General features: G+C 42.3%; 1 protein-coding gene across 2 annotated transcripts in view; it reads right to left on the bottom strand.

Annotated features, from left to right (window-relative positions):
- Positions 1–2,566: 2,566 nt before the first annotated feature.
- Positions 2,567–25,934, bottom strand: part of fam189a1 (family with sequence similarity 189 member A1) — a 90,287-nt gene continuing 66,919 nt past the window's right edge. The window contains exons 3-12 of one of the 2 annotated variants that reach the window (XM_052063087.1): positions 21,973–22,083; positions 19,842–19,973; positions 17,646–17,753; positions 16,732–16,892; positions 8,065–8,200; positions 7,257–7,335; positions 6,411–7,178; positions 6,193–6,264; positions 5,440–5,762; positions 2,567–3,388 (exon numbers count right to left, since the gene is read on the bottom strand). In XM_052063087.1, coding sequence (XP_051919047.1) covers positions 3,191–3,388; positions 5,440–5,762; positions 6,193–6,264; positions 6,411–7,178; positions 7,257–7,335; positions 8,065–8,200; positions 16,732–16,892; positions 17,646–17,753; positions 19,842–19,973; positions 21,973–22,083 — 2,088 coding nt within the window. In that variant the 3' untranslated portion in view covers positions 2,567–3,190. Of the gene's footprint in view, positions 3,389–5,439; positions 5,763–6,192; positions 6,265–6,410; positions 7,188–7,256; positions 7,336–8,064; positions 8,201–16,731; positions 16,893–17,645; positions 17,754–19,841; positions 19,974–21,972; positions 22,084–25,934 lie in introns of both variants that reach the window. The other variant, XM_052063086.1, reaches the window with a different exon arrangement.

Genomic DNA, 25,934 nt, shown 5'->3' with positions numbered 1-25,934 from the left:
AGTGAGTGACGCGAGGTTAGCCTGTCCGAGAGCGAGAAAGTGTGTGCGCGCGTGTGCGTGTGTGTGTGCGTGTCTGACTCGCTCTCTCTCCCTCTCTCTCTGTATATATCTATCCAATATATATAGAGTATATATATTCATTCATTCATTCATCTTGCGAACCGCTTGATCCTCACTAGAGTCGCGGGGGGTGCTGGAGCCTATCCCAGCTGCCTTCGGGCAGTAGGCGGGGGACACCCTGAATCGGTTGCCAGCCAATCACAGGGCACACAGAGACGAGCAACCATCCGCGCTCACACTTACAGCTAAGGACAATTTAAGATTAAGATATCCTTTATTTGTCCCACACTGGGGAAATTTACAGCCTCCAGCAGCAAGAATGTGGGTAGAAAGAAGAAAGAAGAAAAAACAAACAAACACCGTTCAATTAAGTGCAATATAAATACAAAATGGATAAATCACAGTGCTATTTACACTTCACATAATTTAATTATTATTGTTGTTGTTATTCAGCAGCCTGACAGTAGTCAATTAAGAGTGTTTAATCAGCCTGCCATACATGTTTTTGGTATGTGGGAGGGAATCGGAGTGCCCAGAGAAAGCCCACGCAAGCGCGGGGGAGCATGCAAACTCCACACAGGGAGGCCGGAGCCGGGATCGATCCCATAACCTCTGCACTGTAAGGTCGATGCACTAACCACTTGTACACTGGGCCGCCAGAGTTTTGTTTTATTTTTTTATTTTTTGTCCAAGAGGACTTCTAAAATGCCAGACGCTTGAAACTGAATTTTAAATTCAATCCGACAATGCAGGGTTACAAGCGGCCAATCAAAACGCAAGAGAATGAAATTTACACAAAACTGCCTAAATCTATTTTCTAAACATATTGACTTATTATTGCATTTGAAGATTGTTTTCAGCACAGTACTGTTACTATGACGTTCATCTTGTCTACTCATTTTTTAAATTAGGTTTAAAGATCCAGATTATTATCTTTTTCGGTGGAGAGAAAAGCTCCAACCGAGCTGACAGTTTTGGCTGTCACTTCAGGCTTCGTCGGAGTTGTCACTGCTTCTTTGTGACATGTCCTAAAAACAGCTGACCGGGTTGGGAAACCTTCAAAATAAGGTTCTGCGACCTGGTTAAGGCTGCACGCCAATTCCCCGCTACCGTTGAAACAATGTGTCCTTGGCTTGTGGGAGTATATAATCCCCCTCGTCCCTGTCCATGGTGCCATCTCAAAGCCTCCTTATTTCGATTGCCTCCTTGATCCATCTTTTAAATTACCGTAATTGTTTTTTGATGTGATGGCTTTCCCCTTGTCCCAGTCCATGATGTGATTATTTCTTCTGCACTTGTCTGTTATGGCTTTATCTTCTGCACTTGTCTGTTATGGATTTCTAGTTTTGCTTTTTGTTTTTGTGTTCGGCATGATTTGCATGGGATTTCATAGGTTATGTTACATTTCTTGTCTGGTGTGATGGTGTCTTTTGGCTGCACAAGTCACGATTTCTAGTATGGTTTTTTTACTGTATGTATTTGATGTTTTATCATGATGGATTGAATGGGTCCTGTAATTCCTCTGACATATATGGAAGTGTTATTGAGTCCTTATTTTCACTTTTTATTATTTATTTTGGGGGGTTTTTTTCTTGCTTTTTTTCAGTTTTTGGTTTTGTCTGGCTTGTAGTTTTCCTTTGCTCATAGACTGTTTGGGGTATTGGCAGAGAGTAAGGGCGTGTTGTATGTGGTTCTCTTCTTTCTGTCTATCCTTGTTGATTAGTATCATGTTAGGCCGGTTGTATAGTGCTCTGACGTGGGATGTTCTGAAGTCCAGAGGAAGTACTGGTTAGTATGTCTGGGTTTGCGGTATTTGTAAATAAATTCCTCTTCGTATACTTCTTTTAAATGCATTTTTATGGTTGGGCCCTCCTGTCGCTCGTTAAGTTCCGTATTGATGATATCTGTTCTGCTTGCAGTGGTCCTTATGTGTTCTCTGAGAAGTGTTGATGTTGAGGCTTGCCGGGGTTTTTGGTTCATCTATGCATCTCAGGTTGAATCTCAGGTGGGTTTTTTTTGGCATGCGAGCTTTATTTCTAACCTTTCCCGGCGGCGGAGGTGAAACAACAGCATACTGTCCGTATCTTCCATGTGCTCGCACTATCATGTTGATCTTGTCTACTGATTGTTTAAATTAAGATGACAGGTCCACACAATGGTCTTTTTTGGCGAATAGAAAAAGACTTGCCTATAGCTGACAATTTCGGCTGTCACTTCAGCCTCTGTCGGACCATTGTCTGAAAACCCCCCAAAATGTAAACCTAATTTAGTACAGTACCGTATTAACATAAAAATGAATTTCCATGACAGACACCTACAGAAGATGCGTTCCACAAAAAAAGTCTGTGATATAGCAGGATCAAGTGACTTCGCAAAGGGGAACACTGTCACGGAAAAGGTACTAAAAACGAATTATCTAGATAATAACAGTAAATATTTGTAATATTTTGTCCAAAAGGTAGTATACAGTAAACTACACCTTCTATTGGAATGACAACGCAAATCAAAAGATACAAACGTAGCTTTTATTGTAACACTGATAAGAAATATAACACAATGAGGTAAGTTAAAATGTTTGCCATGGTTCTTCTTGAACCAGCGGCACCATAAAATATTCACCACCCTATCGGTAATAATTCCACAAAATTGTCAAGCATTGGCTGGTATAGCCCATTCTCTCCAGTTCACAGTTGAATTATTCATACAGTATTTATTACATTTCTTCCCGTTTCACACAAAGACAAGAAAAATACCAAGACTGTAACACAATATCGTTTTTCTCTGAATGACAGATCTCAGCTTAGCGGCAATGTGTTTCATTTTGCTGAAAGTCAGCATAAAAAAATCCCCTGAGGGAGAAACATTCTGTTTTCTGATGAGAAAAAAAGCCACTACAGACAGGCAGGCTCAGTCTGAGTTTGCTACTATTTCTGCTAATGACTGTGCAGACTCTCTTGAGGCTCGAGAAGATATAGTTTGAGCCTCTTCCCCTTTTCTTACGCAACAGACATACTGTGCAAACTTGAACTCACAATGCCGGACTGCTTATGAATTTCTGCACAACAAAGGTGTTGCTGCAACATGAGCACTTTGGAATGCCCTCATAGCTTAGTCCTTGTGAAGATGGTGGTCAGAGAATAGTTTCCCTGCACTCAAGGCTTTGTTCAAAGGAAGGCGAGTCCAGGGGATTGTTACTGGTGCCGGTAATTTTAGAGAGATTTTTGGGACGGCGCATGGAAGGAGAAGAACTCAAAGCACCGCAGCTTTGGAGGTGAAGATCCTCTTGGCCACGTTTCCTGGGACTGCCACTGATGCGCTGGGTCATCACCTGTACACCAACAGAAACATGAGCATCATTAACATTGCCACTTAACAGTGATACAGTCCCCTCCAAAAGTATTGGACCGGCAAGGTCATTTCCTTTATTTTTTGCTGTATAGTGAAGACATTTGGGTTTCAGACCAACATATTACTATAAGACAAAAGTTTAGAATTACAGCTTTTATTTCCAGAGAACAAAGGGATTGCAGCACTTTTGGCAGGGACTTTACTTTAAATACGACAACAAATAAGCCAGAAGTGACAATAACAGTGGTACATTGACTTTTAATTTGTTCCGTGACAAAGCTGTTCACTCAATTTACTCATTGATATATATCAATTTACTCATTTGATATATATCAAATCAGTATCCCCCTTTGAAATGAACTGAATTACTAATAAACTGTTCCAGCCACCCCTCCTCCCACACATCTTTTGTTGCGCGTTTGTAATAAAGAAAAACAGCAGTGTATTGTAAAGTGTAAAGAAAAACTGGTTTTACTAGGCGTGATTAAACTGTAAGTCACACACGCACACACACACACACACACACACACACACACACACGCACACACGCGTGTATATTCATGTGTTTTGATATGTCTTTAATGGCCGTGGCTGTGAGAGTGTCATCGCCTTGAGTCAGTCCGGCTGACTATTTACCATCAGTTAAGTCCAGTGTTCTTGTCTGCTCACTGCTCCTTACGAGTCATCTCCTTTTGTGTTTGTCGAAACCATTCAATAAATGGTTGAAAACACATTGGTGACTGTTACTCCCGTTTTTGTTCACTGCACATGTGCAGTAGGTTATCTGTAAAGCTTGCTGGCACCTCAAATCTCATCTCATAACACAAATAAAAAAATATTCCCGAGTGACAGCTCATAACTACGTTAGCGCACTCGTTTCAATGCTGTACTGTTAAATGTGCTCAACTCCGTAGCAGCAATAAGACTGTAGAGGTTTACTTGGTGGTTTTTACAGATGAAACACGCACGCTTTTACAATTTAGTAGGAACCTTGAGCGCAAATGGCATGAGACTAAACTTGAGGTCTTCCGTCAGGCATGGTGTGTGGTAGCTTGCTGAAATACAACAAGGTTCTTCTTTAGCTAAAACCAATTATTTCTCCAGAATAATCAATCTTAATAAAAATAACCATAAATGCTTATTTGATAGAGTAGCAATGCTAACGCCGCAGCAACTAAACGTCAATTCCTCCTTGCATTCAGCTCATGATTTCTTGCAAACAGAAGACTCAGCTCATTAGGGATGAGATTAAGGGCACAGTTCCGAAAACACTGTTGAATCCCGTGATTATTGATGTTAATAGGGGCGTTAAGGCGAATAATTGTCTGACAACCCTCTCTTGGAAGCTTTACAAAACTGGTTTGTGTGGCAAAACAAACAGCTTGCGTACTTTGACGTGCATCCTGCCACACTTGTTACAATCTTGGTAGCTACCATTTTCAATATTATTAATTCAATTTACATTTTCAACCTCATCTGGCACTCTATCAGCAGCTTTTATGATCCATGTTATTAGACTCCGACTTAAGTGAACAGACCTTGGCCCGGAGAGTCTCAGTCATGATAGGTCGGTTTCAAATCTCCCATTTATGGCAAAACTTCAGGAAGAACTCATTTTCAAGCAACATATTATTGATTCCATGGATAAACAACCATTCATGTTCACTCTGTATGCCCTGCGATTGGCTGGCAACCAGTTCAGGGTGTCCCCTGCCTAGTGCCTGAAAACGTCTGGGATAGGCTAAAGCACCCCCGTGACCCTTGTGAGGATAAAGCAGATTGGAAAATGGATGGATAGATGGATGTTCAGTTTTTCTTTCTAGAGGCAACCACACTACAGTATTAGAAATAAACCGGTTATATGTACCTGTATGATGGAGTGGTATGTCACCAAAAACTACAATTGCAAAAGGGCACGCATATTCAGAAGGAGAGAGAGAGAGAGAGAGAGAGAGAGAGAGAGAGAGAGGGAGAGAGAGAGAGAGAGAGAGAGAGAGAGAGAGAGAGAGAGAGACTGTAAAATAAAGTTACCTGGTCTATGACATTGGCACTAAATATGGCCTCCTCCATGTGTCTCTCATCTGACTTGATGACACATTTAATATTGTTGACAACTTGCTGGACTTCAGGTGGTAAATTACAACTTGAATGCTCCAGGAACTTGGCCACCAATATTTTAGTGTCTTTATACATTTTGAGGTCAGCCAAGGACTGTGGTCGTTCATGGGGGGCGTGTGCTTGCAGAACTCTTGTTTTAAGGTGAAGATCTATTTTTCTGCTCTCCTTTTGCTGCTTCTTGGCGCATATGCGACTTGCTTTGCCTCCAATAGCCTCCGCTGAAATGCATGATTGCTCTGAAGACAAGAAAGGACAACAGATGAGCGTCACTAAAGAAAAATGAACTTTGGGGTGGATCAATTTTCAATCTTACACTGGGTTAGGATTATAGATTATCAGGAAACAACGCCTAGGTTTAGTTCTATGTAGGTTGAGACAAAAATAAGGTTGAGTGTTATGATTGCAGTTAATGGGCATTATATGAAAAAGTAAAGACCATGCAAAACCTACAGTGAAAATTAAAATGATAAAACTGCAATGAAAGGATTATGAGAATAATCCTTAGATTTGGATTTGTTTGGACACACAAATGTGGAAATAGCTTCAATGCTCTGTATTACATATAATATACATATTAGTAAGAAAGAAAGAAAAGCACCGTCTTTTGGGGGCATTGTTTCTCCAGCCCTCTATGCCGCTAGATCTTAAAACCATTTCAAACTTTACCTTGCTCTGGTGATGTACGATCTGAATCTCCAGCTGAAGCATTAATTGCAGAGATGGAGACACAAGTTTCTCCTGTAAAAGAAGACGAAGACCATCTTAGAACGTGAATCTATTGTGTCCACTGAAATTAGTCGGAGACACACCACGTGTATCGACAGTTGACAGGTGGATGACTATAGTGAGATGCAATTTTCAGAGGCAAAACAAATCTCTCTTACTTCCAGTAGTGGAGGAGCAGGAGATGGGGTCGCTGGTGGAGCGGACAATACGTGCCAGCTTGCGGTACCTCCTGGCTGCACGCAGCCCTCGAGGCTTCTCTGCGGGTGAACGCCCAGTTTGAGTTGAGGTAGAGGGGGGCTGTGGAGTAGAAGAAGAGGACCAAACACTAAAGCACAACCGGGGGCCTCGTAGCCTGCTGGGAGGAGATGGAGAGGGAGAGGGAGCTAAGGGACTCATGGCTAAGGTTCCCCCAGAGGAGGCCACTGAGGTGGGGGAGCAAAGCTGAAGAGGTGGGGAGGCGGCGACAGCAAGCGGGAGTTTCCGACTCATCATTCGTGCTTTAATGAGAGAATGCGGTGACGCTTTTGGCGGCTCTTCTGGCAAATGTTTGGCTGATGCAAGCTCATCACAGAGGTGCATGGAAGGCCTAAGTTCGTCACATACATGCGAGTTGTCTGCAGAATCCTCTTGATCCAAATTACTGTAGTTTTCGGAGGACCAGTCTGGAGAGCGTTCGAGGGACTCCTGGGTATGTGAGGATTCACTGAATCCAGTGTCACTGGGGCGAGCGTTGGTGTTGGACAAGACATGATGGCAGCGTGTGCGTGTACAAAGCTCAAGGCTGGTGCAGCTTCCATCAGTCGGTGCAGTCTGGTGTGTACTGTAGGGAGAAGAATCCGAGCCTTGGACTTCTAGAGAACACAAATCCTCGGAGGAGCAAGTTTGGTCGTGATCTGCAACTTCTGAGACCATCAGGGATGCACTGTCTACAGAGGCTAAGAATGTGAAACAAATACACCATCAGTAAGAGGAAGACAACATTTTTTTAAGCCAAGTGCTTTCACCTTGAGTGCTGAGTCCTGCTGTTGTGTTTCTGTCACATAAACTGGATTCAGTGGCTTGTTGTTCGATACTGGTGGTGACCTGTCAGCAGCAAATTATCAGCAGAATAACTTTGTTTTAGTTCCGTTCACTGTTTTAATTATTATTCTTTAGTTACAGTATTTTGGTCGTGTTTAAAGTAACAGTTGTGAGGACTGGGGTCTTCAATAGCAAACAGGAACAGTAGGGGGCACTATAAGACCACATCACTTTAAAAGGATTTTATTTTTTTATTTTTTTACTGGTAACTGTAACTGTAGCTGGAAATGTAGCTTTTGTATTTACAGCATCTAACATGCTTCTAATGATCATGCAAGTTGGTAACAGACATGTTTCTTGTACTTACAATTTATTATTGATCTTCAAATGTAAATTGACCTGCATCTGAATTGGAATCTGCTATGATTTGTAATTTGATTTTGGTGGTGGTGGTGGTGGTGGTGGTGGTGGGCGGGTGGTGGGGGGTAATATTTTCTAACTTAGATTTTGGATTCAATGGAAAAGAACAAAACAATAAATTGAGAAAGAATTGCCTTCACGGAACAGGAAATCAACATTAAGCTTCAGAGTTGATCACATGAAAATTAGGGAAATGGAATATGTCACAAGGAGAATATAAAACAGTATAATATAATATATATTTTTTGAAGATTCTTGAAGATGCAGTCAAAATGCATAACATGAGAACTGGAGATGGAGCAAATACCTGATGGGCACTGCAATCAATTTCGCCAAGCAGAGAGCCCATCGGGAAATCGTGATCGTCCTCACCTGGCTTGCTGGAGTCTGCCCTACCACAGACTCATATGGTGGGGGCAAGTCAGTTGGGTAGAGCGTCCCGGGGCTGTTGATAGGCACCCCATAAATGGCACTGAAGGGGGGATGGGGGAAGTCCAGGTGCAGGCCTCTGTAAAAGACAATACCAATATTTCTGACGATTGATAAATCATAGCGAGAGAATGACAGTGTCAAGGGCTAGTGGCTTGGTGCCAGTAATTAATTTAACTCTGAGAAAATGATCACAAGAACCATATTCAACCATATTTTCTTAAGCACTAAACTACATTATGTACAACACTGTTCATACAACAGTGCTTAACTTTAAGGTTAATGTCACAGCTGTCAAGAATCTTGGCAATGAGCACAATATTATTTTATATTTCTGTGACATGAATACACTAATATGGAAAATACCAAAATGTATTTGCTCTCTTGTCAAATTCTTATTCTTTTGCATCGTTTCCCCACTTTAATTTTTAAGATATCCAAACTAAATATGAAAGGGGAAAACTACTCAAAGCTACCTGGCTCTGTTCTCTTTTTAATCCCCAAACTGGGGGTTGGCAACACGTGGCTCTCCCCCGTCATCAGGCGCCGACAGCTATGGCAGCCTCGGTCACACGCTCTCTAGTATTATCCCTGTTTTTGTCATTTTCGTTTGTTTTTGGCGACCCTGAGCGGCTTACTTACACGAGGGAAAAGTTGCTGCGCATTGGGGAATCTACGCTCGGTCTTTTTTCACCAGCACACGAAAATCCACAAGGTTTTTCGGAGCTAATCGCGAGCGGAGCGGCTGCGCTGTACGGAGCATGGAAACGCCGCCGGAGGAGGGGGAAGCGAGCCGGCGTGCTCGTCAAGCTCCGGCAGCGTGGATTTCGAACCCCGCTCCCATCGATCCATCTTGCTAATCTACGATCTCTGCCAAACAAGATGGATGAACTTCTTCTCCTCACAAAGACCAACAAAACATTTGCACGTTCTGCTGCGCTCTGCTTCACTGAAACCTGGCTCAGTGACCGCCATCCAGATCCCGCGCTACATCTACCCGGCTTCCGCCTTCTCCGAGCCGACCGCGACACGGAGCTATCAGGGAAATCGAAAGGTGGTGGGATTTGCTTCTATATCAACGAAGAATGGTGCACTGATGTCACGAAGCTCGATGCACACTGCAGCCCGGACCTGGAGTCGCTGTCTTTAAACTGCAAGCCATTCTACTCGCCACGTGAGTTCACCTCCTTTTTACTAGTCGGTGTTTACATTGCGCCACATGCTAACGCTAACACGGCGATACAAACGCTAGCCGAACAAGTAAACAAACTCGAACTGAAATACCCAGAGTCACCCCTGATCATTTTGGGCGATTTTAATAGAGCACATCTTAACCGTGAACTTCCCAGATATAAGCAGCACATCGACTGTTTCACCAGAGAAGGCAACATTCTAGATCACTGCTATACAACAATCAAAAATGCATACCGATTGGTCGCCCGTGCAGCATTGGGTCTTTCTGACCACAATTTAATCTACTTAATACCTACATACAGACAGAAACTCAAATGTGTTAAACCGGTTGTTAAGACTGTGAAAAAATGGACAGATGAAGCAAAGCTAGCTCTCCAAGAATGCTTAGACTGCACTGATTGGGGCGTCTTTGAAACTTCAACGGGCACACTGGATGAATACACAGACACTGTAACATCATACATCAGTTTCTGTGAGGACATGTGTGTACCAACGAATTCCTTCCGTTCCTTTAACAATAACAAGCCATGGTTTACTCCCAAACTCAGGCAACTCAGGAAAGAGAAAGAGGCCGCATTTAGAAGTGGAGATCGGGCACTGTACAAACATGCCCGAAACCAATTGACAAAGGAAATTAACATCGCAAAGAGAAGCTATGCAGAGAGGCTGAAAAAACAGTTCTCTGCTAACGACTCTGCATCTGTATGGAATGGCCTGAAAGCAATCACTAACTATAGAATGCCATCCCCCCAAACAGTGAACAATAAGGGTCTTGCTAATGAACTAAACATGTTTTTCTGCCGATTTGAAAAGAACACCCCCATTTCCCACTCACACCCACCTCTACCAGAAACCACTCTACCTACCCCCCCCCCCCCCCACCCTCTTTTTCTCCACTACAGATCCACGAACAGGACGTGAGACGGCTCTTCAAGCAGCAAAAGATCAAGAAAGCTCCGGGGCCCGACAAAGTGTCCCCCTCCTGCCTGAAAGTCTGCGCTGACCAGCTGGCTCCGGTCTTCACACAGATCTTCAACAGATCCCTGGAGCTGTGTGAGGTCCCATCCTGCTTCAAACAGTCTACCATCATCCCAGTTCCCAAGAAATCGGCAACATCGGAACTGAACGACTATAGGCCTGTCGCCCTGACGTCTGTGGTCATGAAGTCCTTTGAACGCCTTGTGCTGAACCACCTAAAGAACGTCACTGGACCCCTGCTGGACCCTCTCCAGTTTGCCTACCGGGCAAACAGGTCTGTGGAAGACGCAGTCAACATAGGTCTGCACTACATCCTCAAGCACCTCGACAGCACAGGGACCTACGCAAGGATTCTGTTTGTGGATTTCAGCTCTGCGTTCAACACCATCATCCCGGAACTCCTCACCCCCAAACTACTCCACCTCGGTGTGTCCCCTGCGATCTGCCAGTGGATCCTCAGCTTCCTGACGGGACGGACACAACAGGTGAGACTGGGAGCAACAACATCATCAATACGCACCACCAGCACTGGAGCCCCACAGGGATGTGTCCTCTCGCCACTGCTCTTCTCTCTCTACACAAACGATTGCACCTCAACAGATCCAGCTGTCAAACTCATAAAGTTCGCAGACGACACCACGGTCATCGGTCTCATCAAAGACGGCGACGAGTCTGCGTACCGGCAACAAGTGGAGCAGCTGGAGCTCTGGTGCGGCCGACACAACCTCGGGCTGAACACGCTCAAGACTGTAGAGATGATCGTGGACTTCAGGAAACATTCTTCTCCTCAGTTGCCCCTCACACTATCCAACTGCCCTGTGTCAACCATCGAGACCTTCAAGTTCCTGGGAATCACAGTCTCCCAGGACATGAAGTGGGAAGTCAACACCATCTCCATCCTGAAAAGGGCCCGGCAGCGGATGTACTTCCTGAGGCTGCTGAGGAAGCATGGCCTGCCACAGGAGGTGCTATGACAGTTCTACACGGCAGTCATCGAATCAATCCTGTGTTCTTCCATCACGGTTTGGTTTGGGGCCGCCACAAAAAAGGACAAAATCCGACTTCAACGGACAGTTAGGAAAAAATCGTTGGCACCGCCCTACCCACTCGAGGACTTGCACACTGCAAGAATCAAGACAAGGGCACGGAAAATCCTCCTGGATCCCCCGCACCCTGCCCAGCACCTTTTTCAGCCACTCCCCTCAGGCAGACGCTACAGATCCATGCGCACCAAATCCAGTAGACACTTAAACAGCTTCTTCCCTCTAGCCATTAACTCCTTAAACAGTCACTGACATAGTCACTCTTCTTGCACCACAAAATGGTACTACAAAACTACTGGTATACTCTAAAATGGTTCAATGATTTTGTTGTTTACGATGATACTAGTGCAGCGTGTTATACCGGAGACAAATTCCTTGTGTGTTCTACATACTTGGCCAATAAAGATGATTCTGATTCTGATTCTGATTCTGATTCGAGCCGCATACAGCTCTTTAGCGCCCCCAAGTGGCTCCTTAGAGCTTTTTCAAACATTTTTGAAAATGGAAAAAGATGGGAGGGAAATATATTTTTTTGTTTTAATGTGGTTTATGTCAGAGGACAAACATGACACAAACACTATTAACGTTTTCCAGTGCTGTAAAAATGTGTCGAATAAATTTTAAATGTCAACATTTCGTCAATGAATATTTGTGTCATAGCCGGCGACACACGTTTCTATGAGCAGAGCGAGATGTCAGTCAGGGGGCTGTTGTAAAAAAAAAAAAACACACACACAAACACCCCCCCCCCCCCCCCCAGCTGCCTTTCATGTACAATTCACTGAAGGTATTTGTTAAGAATGGGAATCTGGGTGGTCAAGAGAAGCATTTTTAAACAATACACGTGAGCTACGATCGTGAGCTACGATCGTGAGCACGCTGCGAAAGTGCGTCCTGTGTCTCGTACATCTTAGCGGCCGTTGTGGTTGTTGCTCATTACGGCATGCGTGTGTGTGCATATGAGCGCGTGTGCCGTAACGGGTCGATCAATGGAGGTTGGTTGTTCGAAAAGTAGATCTTCCGTCAAAAAGGTTTGGGCATCCCTCTTCTACAGGATGAACTGCAGGGGGGAAAATGTTTAATCATAAATGCTCGTTCTGTATTTGTAGCTAACTTAGTCATGTTGATCGCAAGCTAATATAGCTCACATCGATACATACAGCATGTTTTGCCTTCATTATAAGGCTTTTTATTTTTTGCGGCTTCAGATATATTTGTATTGTGTTTATTTTGGTCCAATATGGCTCTTTCAACATTTTGGGTTGCCGACCCTTGCCCTAAACTTAATGCCATGCCCACATTGAACTCCATGCGGTCTTGCCACCTAGGGGTAGAAAAGCATACAGCAGATATCGACAGACAAGTCAACAGTCATCGGACCTTTCATGACTCTCCGGAACAGTGGTTCTCAACCTTGTTAGAGGCACTGAGCCCAAACAGTTCATATGCACATTCACTGAACCCTTTATTAGTGAAAAACAAAAATATGACTTTTGACAAATTCAACAACATAAAACACGCATTTATTAAAAACTGAAAAAAGTAAATGCAATTTCAAGTCATATGTATACGATTTTTAAATTATATGACGTAGTATCACGACAGTCACACGTTGACTACTGAGCGCACTAAATTTCCCGCAGCACTGATTGGACAAGCAATGTAATGTGATCATCGCCAGCCAGTGATGGCCAAGCAGGCATGTCATAACTAATTGACATATTTGGTCGGGTGTGTCTTAACCTCCATGGCAGAGGGTTCGATCGAACCCAGGTTAAGAACCACTGCGCTAGAGTTAACATGTGGCTGTTGTGATTTTGGTGCGTCTCTGCCAGAGATGATTGATTTGGCAAATACAGTAAATTATAATATGTTTCCATGTACTTCCTCCAACATGCGTGTATCTCAAATTAAAATAATCCCTCTATCCGAGAAAGAAATACAACCTGACCTTTCCCACGAGCTACAGTGATGATGTCATGAAACACTCCTGGCTCTGCACAGGAACCCTATAAATTGTTATCCTTGTCATGTTTATACTTATGGCATAATTGGCCAGCAGATGTGCATGCTTTCTAGGGAATTGATTCCATCAGCAGTACTCTCTCTTGGTTTGTGATCTATACTTTAAAATAAAATGAGTTTTGAGTTTGCAAGTTACTTCACCAACAAGCATTGCATCTAAAACTAATAAGATAAGATAAGAGAAGATATCCTTTATTTGTCCCACACTGGGGAAATTTACAGCCTCCAGCAGCAAGAATGTAGGTAGAAAGAAGAAAGAAGAAAAAAAAAACAACAAACACCGTTCAATTAAGTGCAAAATAAACACAAAATGGATAAATCGCAGTCCTATTTACATTTGTCTTTCACATCATTTAATTATTATTATAAAAAAACAACAAACACCGTTCAATTAAGTGCAAAATGAACACAAAATGGATAAATCGCAGTCCTATTTACATTTGTCTTTCACATCATTTAATTATTATTATTATTATTATTATTATTGTTGTTGTTATTCATTTATGTTTTATGTTGTTATTTGTTATTAATCCACCAATGATGGTGTTTGCTTTATTGTCACTTGGTCTTAAAGCCTAAATCCATCTCTTCATCCATCCAATTTTGACCACTTTCTCTTCAGGGTCACGGTTGAGTTGAAATGTATTGCAGTCAACATGACTTGTGAATGACAGGGTACACTCTGGATTGATCACCAGTCAACTACATCATTTTAATCATGTTTTTTTTCCTCCACTCAAGATTTATGGCTACATTACATTGTCGAGTGATTGCTCGGTCGGCCAACTAGATGAGAGGGTTGATGTTCCACGTAAGCGTATAGATTTTGATGATTTGCATGTTGAAGCAATTTGTGATTAACCGCTTTAAGCAATGTGGACAACAAATGCATGACTGAAATCAAACAAATGTATCCTACATGGAATCACCTAGTTATTTACAGTATAATATTGCAGATACTGTAAGCAACCCAAAGCAGTTGCAGAACTAAATAATCACATACTCTGACTTATTGTTATGATCTGTGCATGAACACTTGTAGCCCAGACTAAAATTTTAAGCTAAAAAAAAGCTGTAGTCTAAAATGATTATTTCTAAATTGTCATTGGATGATGCATCAGTCCTGTCCAATTAGGTAGTGGTGGGCGTAGTCATGTACGGAACGTTTGAGAGGTCAGTCGTCATTCTCGATGGCCGCGAAGCAGTGAAGGACTTGGACACGAGAGAATCCGTGTTGTAAAAAACAGTCTCTGAAACAAGTGGATGCAGAGTCGACTGTATGTTTGTAGCCGATGTAGCGGGGCCAAGGAAGCTCTCTTTGGACCCTCATCATCTTCCTGCTGTGTGGTTATGAAGTCATCTTGTACTTTGTCAGCTCTCGGGCCTATCCTTTGGGATTGGCCGACTCCGTTGGTCAGTGCGTTGACGTGGGTTAGTATCTCGCCACCAATCACTATCTATCTGGAACTGAGGACTCGTGATTACCATTCATTATTCCATTCATTATTCATTATATTATTATTAAGACATTCATTATTCTTTTATCATATCTCCTCTTTACCAAGGTAATTTAATTCGTTGTAAAAGTACTTGGGACCTTGCTCATCGGACTAACACGCCATTAAAAACAGCGTTAATACCTTAGCTATGTCATGATTCAGTTTGGGACCAACAGGTGGCACTGTAGGGCTCCCCCTGCGGCTGCACACGTCTTGATCATTATATAATTAGTCGTTTAAAAGGACTCCCGCCCGACCAATCATTATCGGGTCATTGTTTGTTTGCTTGTCCTGTTGGTTTCTGTCATGGTTCTGTTCTAGTTTTTTGAGCTTCATTCATGGTTTTGTTTATACTTTGGATTTGTTTTGTTGTTAGGACTTTGTTTGTTTAGGATTTAGTTTTCAGTGTTTTGTGTACTTCTTCAAGTACACCCTGCTTCTCCCTCCTGCCTGCTTTTTGGGCTCCTCCACCACCTTGCAACATGACAAGCTACATGTGACGGGTTTTACGCATTGAAACAAATATTTTTTTGTCTTGGTTTTCATCCATTCATCTATCCTGTTTGTCCTAGTTAGGGTACTGGGTGAGACTAGCCCAACAAGACGACAGGTACACCCTGGACTGCTCGCCGGACCACATTGAAAACAAAGACATTAACACTTATATGCACACTTACGGTGAATCAAAATCTTCACTGTAGCTAACCTGTTTGCTTTTGGAACGTGGAAAGAAGCCAGAGCACTACACACGCACAGGGAAAATATGGGAACTTCTCACAAGACTCGAGCTGTTCATGAAAGCCAGAATCTCTCACTCTAGTGCTAAGCGCCAGTTTAACATGCCTGCCTTTGCCTCACTCCCTGCAATTCAAATTCGTCCGGAACAGAGATGGGCAATTGGTGGCCAACACTCGGAATGGCCACCAAGATTAAGTTTTGAACATTATAAATCACCTGATCAATTTTTAGCTGTTTCCCACATATTTGCAGCCATTACTTAGGAACACTTCTAACTGTTCATCTCCATTTGAAAAGAAGAACGTCAAGATGCTGTCAGCCATGATAAAATTTGTGGCATTTTAGAGTTACAAAAGCTAATGGAGACACTTTCAAACCGGAGAGAATAAGGCGGGTCTATGATGTAATTACCAGGAAAGGGCACATTCACATATACTGCTGAAAGAGCAGGAAGTGAACACATTGGCTTAGCATTCAAAGGAACTAACCATAAATCAACCATTGGTGGGCACATCAGTAAATTTTGCCGGTCTATTATCTGGCCCGCGGGTCATTCTTCAGTGCCAGGGAGGCCACGAGCGAGCGCTTTAGCGCCACCCGCTCCCCCATACAATGCGCCTGCTTGACAGCGAGTCCAAGACGCTTTCACTGGCCACCCAGTCACGGAACCGCCGCCTCATCAGGAACAAATGCTTGTTTCAATAAAATAAAAACAGATCTGCGTATATTTTGTCCATGTTTAAAATGTAATTTCTGTCAAATATAGTATCTGGTCAGGAAGTGCTTGCTCTCGACTGTGCTTTTTTTTTTCTTTTCTTTTTTTTTAATACTCTGCCTCGATTCCTTGGGTAGAATTAACTTGGAACAGGTGAGGAAAGATAGTTATTAGAATATTGAGCTTATTTGAACAGTATTATGTAGTTGCAACAGTTTAATTATCTTGAATTGTCAATAAAAATGTTCATGAATAAATCGAGCTTCCGTGATCACTGTCTTCAAGTGCTAAATCTGCTTATTTGTTAAACGTGGAGGATTTCAAATCGAAGACACTCAGATAGTACGTGACATTTGGAGACAGCACCTTATATGCAATAAAAAAAGGATACTCTCATCAGTATCATTTTGCTTCTCACCTTTGTCCATCCATTGATGGTGTGCAGGTGTACTCAGGGGGGTAGTAAGGCGGTGGTGGAATGGGAGGAATAAACTCATCAAAGTCCAGTGTTTGGTGAAGGATAGTTCCATGGGGAGTCATACAATCAGCGTTTAGCTCTCTTGTTCGGTGTGGCATGAACTGAAAGACATCAAAAGAGACACGCTGTCGTTCGAGAAGTCCCTGCTTGTTATTTCAAACCATAAAGTCCCCACAGCATCCCCCTCAGATATTAAAAGTTGATTCCGCTGCGCTGCTGCTGTTTCAAGTGCTGGCAAGTTGCAGTACAATTTTAAGACATTTTTCTTTCAGGTGCTACGACAGTATTTTAAAAATTTCCCAAGTGGGAAATTTTTCCACAACAAGTCTGCATTTCTCCTTTTCTATATTTAACGAGTAGTATGCGGTAACATTTTTTTCTACAAAGAATATAATTTCATTCTGAAAACCAGTCATTGTATTCATAATTGCAGATCAAAAGCAGAGCTTCTGCTTTTGATCGCTGTAGTCAAATTAAAAAAACAAAACAATTTTTGGTGCAAAAACCAAATATAGCTTGGTCATGTTAATTTCCCTCATGGCAGGAGGTATTAAGCTTTTCTTAATAGTTTTATTGCTCCACATAAAATGACAGGGAAAGTTAATTCGGAGATTATTGCACCTCTGCGGAACAAATGACAAGAGAGTTTCAAGCGTTTCATTCGACTGCAAGAGGATAGGACACGGGTCCTGTGGCAGTGACTTTTGCTAAAATGAAATGATCTTTCACAGGCTTGGGATGGAGAATGGGAATCACATTGCATAATTCAATTCTAGGGCAATAGCGATCGTTTTCCCAGTGAAAGCCAAAAAATCAAAATAAAAAGGCCTCCCATTGTTATTGTCCACACTCACCATCTGCAGCACATCAGTGGAGACAATTTGCATGCAGCACATGGCTGTTGCCAGGGCACAAACAATGGTGGAGATGACGTTCAGGGCGCACACGCTGAACAGCAGCTCCTACGAGAGGGAACATAAGGAGGAGACGATGAGATGATTGAAAAGGACAAAGGTATAAACGTAACCATCAGGACACATGTGTCAGTGCAAACACAGTACCGGTACATATAATGCACCCTTATTGCAAGGGGGTTGTTGTTTTGCAACATAGAAAGTTTCTTGGAATCAAACAAAGACAATTTTGACCGAAGCTATGCCAGGTTTCCTCAAGAGTGAGTTAGAGAAACAGCATGTGGACATCCGCGCTTTATAGTTCCAACAAGGATCTCCATCAACTTTAACTGAAACGCTGACTACAATAACAGGACAAGGTCAAATGTAATATGTTTATTTTATGGGAGAATTCAACTCATCAACAGACACCATCACACTCTCAGCCAGGAAATGTGCCCAACTGCTCAGAGACTAAGGACTACTCTCTTCGGAGCTTATACCACATAAACCGTTAATAACCGTATTATAGGAATTCATTTCCTGGTGGGCCGCACGGAAACACTAACTGCATGGAAATTGGATCCAGGGGAAGAATTTGTCTTGAAGAGGACAGATTCCAGCAAAAGTTTCAAAGCACCTTAAGTACTGCACATACTGTATATAATATGCATGTTTACCCACAATGCACAGCCTGACAAGATTCCTTCCAGCAGCGCCCTCTGTATTTTCCCTACTGAGTGGGAAAGCGGAACCCGATGCATGGGTGTGAGCATGTTAACACCAGCCAAATGAAACATTGTGAGAGACAGAGATAACCTTCCCCAGTACAACCGTGGCTCCTTGGAGCACTGTGGCCTGGCCTCTTTCATGCATGCCATGCTGAGATCATGTTGTGCATGTGTACGGGGTCCTAGAATTAAATGGAATTTACATTCCAACCATTATTCTGGACAGCAATTTTCCAAAAGTGCACAGTTATACAACAGCTACTTCTGATCTCTTTTGTGTTGCTATTGTAGGACGGTGCACCGAATAACGTCATATATTTTGCTTTGACAAAACATCGGGCAAGTGTTACAGAGATAATCAACCACCCATAGATGCTGTGTCCCAAGCCAATCTGGGGAGAGATTTTCACAGCAAGGCTACAAATCTGCCCTTGAACACACGCTTGTTGCATTGTTCCATCCCACTGATGAATTACAGCCAGCTGAAATCACTGAATCTGAAAAGTTGGCCGTGGCCAGTGTTCTATACACCCAAGAGAAAAATCTGTTCTCAGAGGAAGAGCATGTCAGCTACTTAGTTATCATCAGTAACGGGAGCGGAGTAATTCTTACCAGTCATGTGGCATGGTAAAGACTCAGGGGAGCAGATCATGACAGCTTCTGGTTCCACATAACTCAACACGTCTCACGACTTGCGCTCTTAATAAAGGTTTATTGCCCTAATTCCCAGATGTCGTTGAAAGAGAAATGATCACTCTGATATATGTACTTGATCTTTCCTCTTTTCCAAAGCACGCTTCATCCCGAGAAGTCTTTTATTTGCTTATCAATGTTTTCTAATCAATCAGAGGCATAAAATGAACGGATATGATTGCCGTTCTGCAATAAAAGCACAGTTGTATATCATTCGGGCAGTCGAGATGATCTTCCCAGATCGTGCACTTGCAGCCAAGCCAGACGAGTTATGTCCTACATACGAAGAGGTTTGTCACTTGGGGAAAGAAAAATCTTGGTGCAAATTTTCACTTCCTCCTGATTTAATCTGTGACTGGTGGAGATGGAAACAGCACATGCATATTCCCACATGGAATGTGTTCCACAACGAAAATACAGACAAATAGATTCGATACCTTTTCAAAGATTTATGATTATTCTGATTTTTTTTTTGCGACATTAAAGGTCATTCCAGTATTTCAAGGAATGATGATGTAAAAAATCTCAAAGTGTACTATTGTGTTAACCATGTCCAATATGTACAGCAGCCAACCAGCCAGCAACCCAAAAAGAATCCATGTTCTGCCGGTGAGCAATCACTGCAGGGGAAAACACAATTAAACATTGAGGAGGTTTGCACTGACAAAATCCATTCGTTTGTTGAAAGCATGCCGATTTCTTTTGGAAAACCGCTCTACGCGGAGGTACACACCTTGAGACGCAAGCGTATGGTATTGCAGTCCCTCAGTGGGTTCAGTTTCAGCGTCTCTCCAAGGTTGTTGCAGCTTGAACTCTGTTGCTGGAACTCGCAGCAAACACACACTCCGTCGCTGTCAAACTTGAGCTGGGAGAAGAGGAGGAGAGAATGATTTTTCATGAATATACCCACATCAGAAATGGTGGTCTACAAAAATGAGGGGACAAGAGAGTGGTTGTGTTTACACTTACGATTAAATAAATTAAAAAAATGCAATGGGCAGTTATAAAAGAATCCATATGTGTAACCAACGAGCCACTGTGAAATATGAGGAGCTACCCAGGGGGGGATTGCGGTGGAGCTCACCTCTGCAATGTGTCCCAGATTGAGAGAAAGCAGGACATGAACTCAACAAGTACGGGTTAATTCAGTTTGGGGAGAGGAGATGAGATGCAATAAAATTTCGGTTGGGACTTGGGGAGGATCTCTGGGGATCCACATGAAGAAGGAAGCTCAAGCCCACAGGAGTCGATAGAAAAGCAGCCTTTAAGTGTGGGAGTTAAGCGGTGTGTTTTGGTGTAAGTTTCAATTTCAATTCTTGAACGGAATGAAGGGTTCAGTCGCACTTCGTGACATCGTGTTGTAAGATTTACTGATGACGGGGTTGATAGGTCAGAGAATTGTGAAGAAAACTCAACAGTGTGAAAGAACCCGGAATATAGTTTTCCACTGACACTAACAGCTACTTGACATGTTCAGGAAAAAAAAGACGTCCTCCTTTGCTCACTGTTTCGACAATGTGTCACATTGGTAATGTCACACTTTTACTGTACTTAATGCAAGACGTACAGTATATCGAAATCTTCTCCTGCAGAAGACACACAAAATTTAGATCAATTTTTATTTTTTGTGCCTGTACCTTTTGTTTGTGAACTGAGATGTGCTGCTTATTGAAAATATGGATTTGATGGTTTGGGTACTGTTTGAGTCATTAAATGACATCCGAATGACAAGAATAAGAATAAGAAAACCATTATTCATCTCACAATGGAGAAATTCCCAATTTATAACAGCAAAGTTATGAAAGTTATAAACAACACTCGTTGACATTTGTATTTGAAAATGTACCCGACCCTGACAAAAGGTATGAGCAAAATGGTTCCCCGCATGAATTTCACAACTGAGTAATGGGAACGATTTCATCCATTCAGTTCAAATAAGAAAAAAAAAACAACCTTCCTATGGCGCTGTTACTGTGGTTTTGAGAATATGCCATCACTTGAATTGATCTCTTCTTTTGAAGATAATTTTAGTGATAGATCAGCACAGCAATATTTCTGCCTTTTTGCAAGGTTCAAATCACATACAGTATATCGTTTATGGGTCCCACTTTTATGTTCTGTGTCAGTCAAACTGTGCTTTCCTAGCAGAGGTACAAATTGGGGGGAAAGGGGGCGTTTGCGCCAATGTGCTTCACTGTGGAATGGAAAATAGCCAACTACCAGCCAATCGTAGCGGCTCCCCTCATTTCCATTAAAATCAGGGTGGTTGAAACGCAAGACAGGGATTGACATTGCAGAAGCAGAAATAGACTCACGCCGTCTGTGCATGACATTGGCATGGGCAAAGTGCGTTTATACAGGTGAACTGCAAGATATCCTCTGGCGAATAACATATCCGGCTGCACGTGACTGAGCAATCGGAGACCGCTTTGCTGGAACACCCAGCGAGGTGCAACACGATCTGCCAAATTGCTAAACACAGTTAACTCGACTTGGCCCGACAAGATAATGAAGTGTGCTAGTTTTTTACGCCGAGTGCACATGCTCACGAAAAAAGGCCCTTATGTGTGGAATTCTTCCAATTTGATTCAAATCTCTTCTCCTAAACATGTGTCAGTGAAGAATCAAAATTGTCTGTAATTGTGAATATCGTAAATGGTCATTAATGTGTCTTTTGCTCTGTTGTATGTCTGCAAGTGTCTTGTCTGATTGAGGAGTAAGCAGTCCAGAGTGTCCCCCACCTCTATGTCATTTGGCATAGGTTCCAACTCCCTAGTGCCCTTGAACAAAATAAGTGTTCGAGAATAAATAGATGGATGATGGAAGTTGGAGAGTGGGCTCTGGAGCAGCTCATATGGTCTTACCAGCTGACATTCTTCGAGGGAGTTGACCAGCTGAGCATTCTGGCAGGAGAGGATGGAGCCTGCAAGGTTGAGCATCACGCAAACTGCTGACAACAACATGAAGAAAGTGATCTGCAACAGACAGAAGGAGGAATGAGGGAAAAGAGTGAAAGGAAAGATGTTGAGCATCATGTCATATGCTGTTGGTCAGAGAGGCACTCGGACTCTTCTGTCCTGTCCCTGGCATTGAGTCATCGCACACTTGGAACTGACCGCCACAGTGGACATTTGCATTGATCTTACAATGCAAATAAAAATAAATGATTTATTTTAGTCAGCATCATGTCACTGCTTAGCGGCAGACATACAGTGAAACTCCTCTAGAACAAAACCTACATGGGCGAAAATACCCCCTAATTAAAAAAAAAATCTTCATGCATTAACACCATTCCCATTCTACTGCCCCCCAAACGATGGAAAAAAACCCTGCCGAGTTATACAAAATCATTTTCTCTGCTTCAACCTCATGAAGACATTCACTACAACAAAGTCTAAACTAACAGCGACCTTTACTGCTTCATTAGAAAATGGCAACAGCAACCGTCACACTGCTTTATATAGTGAACGATGTTTATTTCGGTCACAGCTGCGAGTTTCCTGAATGCAACATATTCATAGCTGCTCTGCCATTGGCTAACCGAGCATCATCCTGGCCGCCGATTTGCCAAGAGGGACCTCACTTTCTATATGTGTAGATACTGAAGCTAGATCCGTAGAAGATAGATTGTAATGCATCTGATTAGCTGCTCAGAGTAAATTGCTTATGGCTCGACGGACATTCAAATAAACGAACGTTTCCTCATATTACAAGTAAAGGATTTTCGAGGAATACCGAATGAGTTAAGTGTATCTTCGGTTTGTTCTCCATACGGGTTGGCCTTGTACTTTTGTTTTAAGCTATTTTCATTCATGTTATTTCCTTGCCTTGTGTGTTTTCTTTGCATTTTTCCTGGCATGTTGTCCATTTTTTTGTACTTTGTCAGCCTTGCGCCTATTTTTTGTAAATAAATATTTTTTGTTCGATTAACTTTCCTTGAGTTTACATTTGCTTAATGCCTGTACACAATTAGGTAAGAACCTATTTTAGAGGACGCACACATAAAAAATGTGTCTGCAAAAAGATTTGTAGCTCATGTGTCATAAAAAAAACAACTATTGTTCGACACATATGACTGAGAGGGACAAAGAGACTGGATAGTGTATCATTAATGTTTTACATTCCAGGTGATTCTTTTGAGGTTGTGAATTATTAATTTACAAATAATAAAAGTATATTAGAATTCAAATCATGTTTCAGTTCGGATATTTAATTTCCCCAATGTGAGCCTAATAAAGGTTTTCTTATTTTATTTAAATTCATTTGTGGAGACATCACATATGCGCCAGTCTATAAACAAAATATTAGTTTGTACTGGATTGCTTCCAGAGATTAAGCTCATGAGTCATAAAAGTAATAAGACATCTTGTTCCTTCCCAGATGGATGATATAAGTATGAGTCAAAAAGTCTGCAAGAGCGGCTGTGCCAATGGAAAAAAAAATGCTAAATACTTGTATTTTCATGTCATTTACCGTATTAAAATTTAAATGGAAACCTTGATACTGTCCAGTGTTGTCACAGGGTGTCAACTTTTGCCCAATCTCTTTGGACACGCTTCACAAACTTGTCAATGATAAACTGAAACGCAGCCAATGTTTTTTTTTTTTTAAGCTTGTTTAAATCCCCAACAAAGTAGTTTACAGGGATTTGCCGATTTTCTGTGGTGTGACCGATCACAGACAATTTGCAGTGTCTACTATTGATGCCCTTAAAATGAAGTGGACGAATCCACCCATAAATTCACTTTCACTAATACACTAATAGGTCTACAAGTCCAAGTTTAACAAAGTAGCTTACTTACATCAAAACCTGGAATCTTTGTAATATCGTCTGAGCTCATCGAAGATATTTACAATAAAACAGATTTTAATTAATAAGGGATCAACACAACCATTATAGATTGCACACTCTTGGTGTATGTTGTGAGAGGGAAGAAATTTCATCTGTGCTGTATGTTGCACATATAGCACATTTGACAATAAAGTTGTACTTGATACTTGAAACACAAAAAATAATTGATTTATGCAGTCCTCTCCTGGCCTGCATATCCTCCAGACTTTCTGTACTGGGCTGATTGTCAGACAGGTGCTGCATAGCAAGGCCTTCTCGTTACAAAGTAAGATCACATTGCACCTTTTAGCAACTTGTCATTAATTACTGCAGAGCTGCACACCGCATGGCAAATCGGAAAATACACATGAGGAGTGTGTGGTAGATTTACAGCACATGTCATCCTCACACCATTTAACACTCACGTCAGAGGACGACATGCCACAATACAATCACTATTCATCTCTATGACACCCACTCATAGATTACAGCGGAAGACCCGAGGTTCAGGTGTGTCATTATGAGTCTCCATATCTGTCACAGGATGAAATACTTTAGCTTCGGCAGTTCCAATCCTTTATCTGGCAGGAAATCTATGTATTTTTTTCCAAGATGAAAAAAAATGTTTTGGATTTATTAAGATTAAGAAAACCTTTATTAGTCTCGCAATGGAGAAATTCCAGATTCACAGCAGCAAAGTTATGAAAGGAAGAAGTAGAACAACAAAAAAATAGGAGCTGCTGGAAAGGCAGCCACTCTCGCGGCGCCATTTTGAAGTCAAAAATAACAAAAATAACACAAGACAACACATAGGACAGAGACAGTCGTGCAATCTTCACCACTTTTCTGCATACACTTTGTTGTCTGAAGCAGTTATAGATGAAAGAGGAGAGGATCAAAGTGTCCTTTCACCAGTGGATCAGAGACATTATGCTGAAAAATGTGCACACGTCTGCTACAAGCAAAGTTTTGAAAGCAAACACGAAGCTGTAGCGTCCATTGACAAAAAGAGATTAGTTCACTTCTCCTGTCCCACATAATCCGCTTCAAACTCCAAGCCGCGACTCCCAGTTCCAAATCCGCATCGGCACTCCGCGCCAACGCTCCTTTCTTCTCATCGTCGGCTCCTCAAGACCTCCATCCATCCAGCCGCAGACCGTTCAACAGCACCGATCTCTCCGCTGAACAAAGCGGGGCTGTGAAAAATGCTGCCCATTACAGGCGCAAGACACAAGCGCCCCGGGACTGTCCAGCAACGACAGTCAAATGGCGCCGACATTCCTCCAGTCAAAAACAGTGCTGGTATACCCATGCTGCCGAGAAAGCGCAACCACCAAGCACAGAGTCTCCTCCTTGATGAATGTCGTGGCCAAAAAATGCTGAAGAAGGTCCACATCAAGTCCACACGACGTAACAACAAACACAAAGTGACAAAAGAAACACAAGAACAACAAAAAAAGCAAGGCTGATGAGAGCACTTGCTGACGGACTGCCTACTCGGGCGCCATCTTGACTTCAAATCCAAATTTATCCATCCATCCATCCATTTTCTGATCAGCTTATTTTCACAGGGGTAGCGGGGGGTGCTGGAGCCTATCCCAGCCGTCTTCTGGCAGTAGGCGTGGGACACCCTGAACTGGTTGTCAGCCAATCGCAGGGCACGCGCAGACGAACAACCATCCAAGCTCACACTCACACCTAGGGACAATTTAGAGTCAAATATGCAATTATGGTGTGTAAACTTGTATAATTTACGATGTGGATTGAAGTGGAACTTTCGTCACTTCAGAAAGTCCATATTTAAAGCCCATCTCAACAAATAGGCTGTTAGGAGTCTGCAACAAAAAATAGACAATTGTATTCCTGTAATAAAGACATCTGTTTTCCTTGCTGAAAGCCCATTTGGCTCTGACGCAAGCTCATATTTCACTGCTGTTAATTTAAATCATAAAAATTCAGCGTTAAGATGGGAATGATCTCATGTTGTGATGGGAA

The sequence above is a fragment of the Hippocampus zosterae genome, chromosome 4 (assembly GCF_025434085.1).
Source record: "Hippocampus zosterae strain Florida chromosome 4, ASM2543408v3, whole genome shotgun sequence".
Classification (NCBI taxonomy): Eukaryota; Metazoa; Chordata; class Actinopteri; order Syngnathiformes; family Syngnathidae; genus Hippocampus; species Hippocampus zosterae.
Note: the sequence above shows the minus strand (reverse complement) of the source record. Positions and strands in the feature narration are given on the sequence as shown.